This window comes from Quercus robur, chromosome 1, assembly GCF_932294415.1.
Source record: "Quercus robur chromosome 1, dhQueRobu3.1, whole genome shotgun sequence".
Classification (NCBI taxonomy): domain Eukaryota; kingdom Viridiplantae; phylum Streptophyta; class Magnoliopsida; order Fagales; family Fagaceae; genus Quercus; species Quercus robur.
The window spans coordinates 28,009,565-28,015,357 of NC_065534.1; the positions used below are offsets into that span (position 1 = coordinate 28,009,565).

The following is a 5,793-nucleotide window of genomic DNA, read 5'->3' on the forward strand; positions in this document are numbered from 1 at the left end:
AAGCCTCATATGAAGCGCTATTCAACCCCAATAGTGCCAAGGAAACCTGTCCGAGGAGTAACTCCTCCTCGGACATCACGAAGCCCAGACGAGGAACTTGCCCCAGCCATTTGGGCTCATCTTCCCAACATATAAAATGAATTAAATCCAAAATATCTTACGGAAGGCTACCACCACATTAATTGCGCCCCAACCACCCTCTTGGCCGCATTAATGAGGAAAAGACTCCTGAACAGTACCGCCTTGGCCTCTGCAACTCACAAAGGGTCTGATGAGGGCGTCTGATGGGACAGGTGCTCAAGTGGATGCTTGGATGATTAACAGGTGTAAGGCTGAGATGAAAAGAAGAAGAATATATAATGTAGTGGAGTCCCTCAAAGAAGGGGACGAGAGAACTGTATCAGGAACAAAAGAAATAAAATCAGACTTGAGAAAGATCCATTCTGGTGTTTTCTATTTTCTTTTTGCAAACCATATTGTCCATGCATTAGACCGAACAAGTTCACTGAGGCCAAGTTCTTTGACCCATCCTCTACAAATAATTATTGTGGGTTGCGCTTTGGGCCAGGGCCTAATCAACATAAGTTGGGCCAGGAAAACCGTGCAACTACAAGGCTAATGGTGCTTTAACAAAAAAGAAATAAAATGCCATAATTAAAATACAATAAAATGTAGAAAAAGTACAAAGGTCCAAAACTTAGACCCACAGTTAGCGAGAAGAGGAAATTGAGAGAGGTTACGAGGGAAGGTTCCCCTATACCCATATTTCTACTCCTAAGTTTCAGTATTGTGAGGATATTAGTTGGCTGGATGGGCTTTTGGTCTCAAGTTTCAGTTCTGTGGGGGAAAACGTAGTTGGTTCATTTTTGAGCTGAAGAGAGAGTTTTATATAGAGTTTAGGGTGTTGCTAATGACTAAGTTTTTGGAAGTAGAAGAGGCTTTTATCCCCCATGACACTAATTTGGTGTCTTGGCTTGTGTTGCTTTTGTTTAGGGAAGAGTTTGGCATGCTTTTAAATTGATTTGGGAAATGCTTGACTAAACCCTTATTGGCTCCCCTTTTTAGTTGTTTTAGGCCATTGGGAGGCTCACCTGAATGAGAGCTAGTAGCCAAAGTTGGTCACCAATAAGTTTGAGGTGCTACCAGTATCCCTTACCCACTTGGTAGCACACATGTGTTGGGCTCATGCAAAAGGTCCGAAAAGAACCAACCCATACCCTCCAAACGACACTTCCTCAATTTCCCCCGTAAATCGCACGGGCTTGGGCCATGCTTAATAAAATATAATATATGAATTGAGCCCACAAGGAGGTCGAGCTTGGTTGAATTGGGCTTGTATAAAATGTGTCACAAAAATGGGTATCAACAATTATCTAATGGGATGGTTTCATATTAATTCTATGGTATTTTCTTTTTCTTTTTCTTTTTTGATAGGATTGAGCATTAAACTTTGATATCTACACATATCTTTATTTTTTCTTGATAATTCAATAGTTGGATAGTTGGGGGAGGGGGAGGGGCAGGGGGATGGGGTTTTAAATCCTATACATCACCATTAGAAACACTAGGAGATTCTTAATAATTTACAAAGCTCTTAGTAATGTCTAAGCACATCATAGTGTATCCGCACATCATGCGGGCTCATAAGCTAGTTTCCATTAGATTGAATCCCTTGTAGCCTCCATGCCTTCAACTTCTCCAAATTTCATACCCATTGAGAGGAGTCTCAAGCCAAACACTCTTGATTCCCTTGTGTGTCTTGGATTGGTGCTGAAAATTATAGAACTTATCACAAACCTTCTAGTGGCTTTGAAGTATCCAAGAGGTTGGATTTGCGATTGATATCTCAACTTGCAAATCAGAAGCTATTAAAGAGGAAGAGCTGGTGCAGCCAGTGCAGGGATCTTGGATTCAAGAGCAACTACATAGAACTAGGAGGGTTTTGTAAGTATTTTGTATTGCAATCGGTTTGCTGGGCTAGTTCCTCCGAGAGTTTTCGCGTGCTGTGGGTTTTTCTTTGCGTAAAAATATCATTCTTTTGGGTGTGAGTTGTGTGATTGGCTAATTAATTAATTTAACCTAATTTGATCAGTTGGTCAAAATTGGTAGATAGCTAAACTTTTATATTCATAAACCATACAACTAGCTATTTAATTTTCAAACAGAGTGATTGCTGGCTGTGGGGTTTCAGTGTTCTAAAATCAGCCACCGTTTATGCAAATCACTACATAAATATTCATCTGCAAAGCTTGCAACTGAATTAATGATTATTTTAGGACTATTTAGAGCTTCAGTATATTGCTAGCTATTACATTCTGTAGTAAGTGAAAGAAACTGAATACATCATATTCTTCTCAAATTCCTTTTTCTTCTCTCCACCTTTAAGGCAATATCTAAGCTTTCTGTGCGCCAACGGTTGATTTGGTCCCAAGCAATGACCCATGAACTAGTGTACCCCTAGCATGATATTCAGCTAATTTATCATCGGCCATTGAGGATAGAATTACTACTAGAACAGGGCGTCAAACCCATGCCAAATGATGAAGGAATTGGCAATAAGATCTCAGATGCTTCAACGCTAGTAAAGTTAACAACACAAGCACTCTCATGTGATAATTCCTGCAGATCAGCATTGCCGTCCAAAAACTGCATCACCTGCCTCATGCTAGGCCGAACTGCTGGCGTTGAGTGCGAGCAAAGCAAGCCTAGTTTCAAAACCAATTCCATTTCCTCCGCTACATAATTACCTTCCAATCTTGCATCACTAGCGTCAAGGATGGCTCCTTTTCTCCAGCACCCGAAGACCCAATCAACTAAAATTACCTCTTCAGGTAGTCTTTGTGGCTCTATAGGCTTTCTTCCACAAGCTACCTCCAACATGAATGCCCCAAAAGCAAACACGTCAGTGTAAGTAGTTACCCTTCCTGTTCTGGTAAGCTCGGGAGCCAAATAACCCACAGTTCCAGCTACATTGGTGCTTTCGGGATTGTCACCGTGGTCGCATAATCTTGCAAGGCCAAAATCTCCTAGCCTTCCATTTAATTCAGCATCTAATAAAACATTGCTTGCTTTTACATCTCTGTGTAGAACAACCTGTTCCCACTCTTCATGGAGGTAGAGTAGGCCAGATGCTACTCCTTTGAGGATTTGAAATCGTTGAAGCCAATCAAGGTTTGATTTTTCACTTCCATATAAGAACTTGTCAAGGCTTCCGTTGGGCATATAATCATAGACCAAGAGGAGTTCACCCTTTCGCCGGCAGTATCCTAGGAGCTGCACCAAGTTCCTGTGCCTCAGCCTGCCCAAGCTAATGATTTCAGCCACAAATTCCTTCATCCCTTGTTTTGAATCATGGGAGACTTTCTTGACTGCAATTTGTCTATTGGAAGAAGAAAGTGTTCCTTTATAAACCTTTCCAAAACCTCCTGCTCCAAGAAGCTCTTTGTCTGAGAAACCCTTGGTTGCTTTGTAGAGATTCTTGTAGATGAACCTGTGAGGACCATACTCGCTTTCCCAATCTTCACGTATTTCTTCATATTTCTTCCTCCTCCAAAAAAAAGTTGCTCCGGTGACCAATACCAGCACAACCACAACTGCTATGAGAGAAATTATGATCATTACTGGATTCTCTTTACTTTTCCTCTGCCGGGGAGGTTGAGGAAGCTTCGAAACATCAAGGCTTTGTGCTTGTCCACTTTTATTAAAGCTCCATCCAAGAATATAGTGGTCACTTGCAACTGCACCAGTGGCTGCAGAGAAACCAACATACATAGATTCCAAAAGATATTGGGACAGATCAATGTGTTTTGACAAGAGAGGCCGGTTTGGTTTTGGGATGCTGGTCGGGGCTAGTGTTACATTCAGTAACTTTTCTGTTTCGCTGTAGTCTATCCAAAGATGCATTGGGTTGCCACTCATTAGCTCCATGCTTCTGTTCTTCCCTTCTTGACCAGAAAAGTAGGTTGCAGGAGCTGATTCATTTGATACCAGACCATTCACATCGATTCCCACATGGTTACCGTCTATATCTTGTACATCAGGACTTTCAACAGTATCAAGTTCAATGGCTAATATGTTGTTTGTTGGACTGCCATTATTTGAGGTATTGAAGATTCCTAGATACTGGCTGGCTACACCATAGGTGAATTCCCGCGAGGGACTGATGACGAAGGCAAGGCCATGCCCACCTAACATTGGCATTTGAGGAACTATTGCAAATACAAAGTTCGTGGAAAATGAAAGAGACCGAGGTAAAACAGAAGAAGAAGAAGAAGAAGAAGAATTGTTGAATTCTAAAGGAAGTGGGTGGAAAGCATAACCAACTTGTTGGTTTGAAGTGTTGGTGAGTTGCAATAGACCATTGGAGTGGATTTTTGCAATTCCATCTAGATGCAGATTTGTTTGATTGAAGCCATTATAGATGAACTGGTCATTTTGAGCAGATATGAATGGAAGTTTAAAGATGAAGTAGAGAGTTACTAGAAAGGGAAGTGATATAACCACAGTCGCCATTAAGAAAAAGTGGGAAAAAGGTTCATCTATGAGAATACAGAGCTTTTGCTTGTTTAAAATGTCACAAACTCCAAGAAAATGGCTTTTTTTCTTTTTTTTTCGTTTTTTCATTCTTGGGCCCAATTATTTTTTTGTTCAAATTGTTTAGAATGGAGTGGGTCCACCCTAATGTGAGGGAGGGTGAGGCAGTCATAATAATCTTTCTCAGCCTTCGGGTGGGGCATGTGTTTAGAGAGACGAATAAATGCGCCAACCTTTTGGCTAAGAGGGGCTGTTCTCTGGTGGAGAATTTTGTTGTGTTTGATACCTCTCTCTCTCTGATGACTTAAATGTATTGCTTGAAGCTGATAGGAATGAGCTGTATTATTATAGGCATGTTGCCAATACTTTGGCCTCTGTGACCTTTTTGTAGTTGCTTTTGCTGTTTATTCAAGTACCTGTTTAACCAAAAAATAAAAAATAATAATCTTTCTCAGCCGCCAACTATAAGACAAGGAAAATGATTTTGTAATTTTGCAATTTTGATGGCTCCGGAGTCATTCTCATCATTTTCTCATCATTTTAAGTACAAAAGAGGCATGAGATTTTCCTCTCTCTTTTTTTTAAAAAAAAAATATTTTTCTGAATAGCATTTCATTCAAAAACAAGATTACACACTGCTAGCAAGCTACAAAAACAGTTATAAGTTATTAACTGAATATCACAAGCTGCAAACCTCTTATGTTTGACAAAACCAAAAATGTAGAAAGTACAATTTGTCATAAACAAAATGAACGAACATAAAAATAAAATACTAGAAGGAATATTCTAATTACAACAGTAGCCTTTACTTTCTTACAAGCAGCCAAATTTTCTGTTATATCAGATAGGATGAGCTTGTGTATAGTTTCATTTTCCCTGAATTTAGTCTTATGCTACCTATATTTCTCTTAATCCACACATGGTAAGTAAGAACACGAAAAATGGTTGTTTGAATCCCTTTTTGACTTCATAAACACAAAGTATACTGTCTCAATCTTTCCTTAGCACACCAATTTAGAATATTGTATACTAGGACCTTAGCATTGCTTGATATGAACAAAAGAAAATTTCTAGCAATTAAAATTTTCAACGCAAAAGATACTCGTGTATACAGGATTTTGGGGACGTGTAACTTGGGAAGGTTTCTTTTTCATGCTATAGGATCCTAAAACTATACTTGCAAAATAAAAATTATATATAATTATTTTAAAACTAAAATGTTTTGTCTACCTAAAAAAAATATTGACCACTTTGACTTGA

The 5,793-nt window shown here is 39.4% G+C and overlaps 1 protein-coding gene across 1 annotated transcript; it reads right to left on the minus strand.

Moving 5' to 3' along the window:
• Positions 1-2,235: 2,235 nt before the first annotated feature.
• On the minus strand, positions 2,236-4,710 carry LOC126728135 (L-type lectin-domain containing receptor kinase SIT2-like). The gene has a single exon (XM_050434008.1). It carries the CDS (start codon positions 4,621-4,623, stop codon positions 2,482-2,484), a length of 2,142 nt encoding a protein of 713 aa, XP_050289965.1. The 5' UTR covers positions 4,624-4,710; the 3' UTR covers positions 2,236-2,481.
• Positions 4,711-5,793: the final 1,083 nt, after the last annotated feature.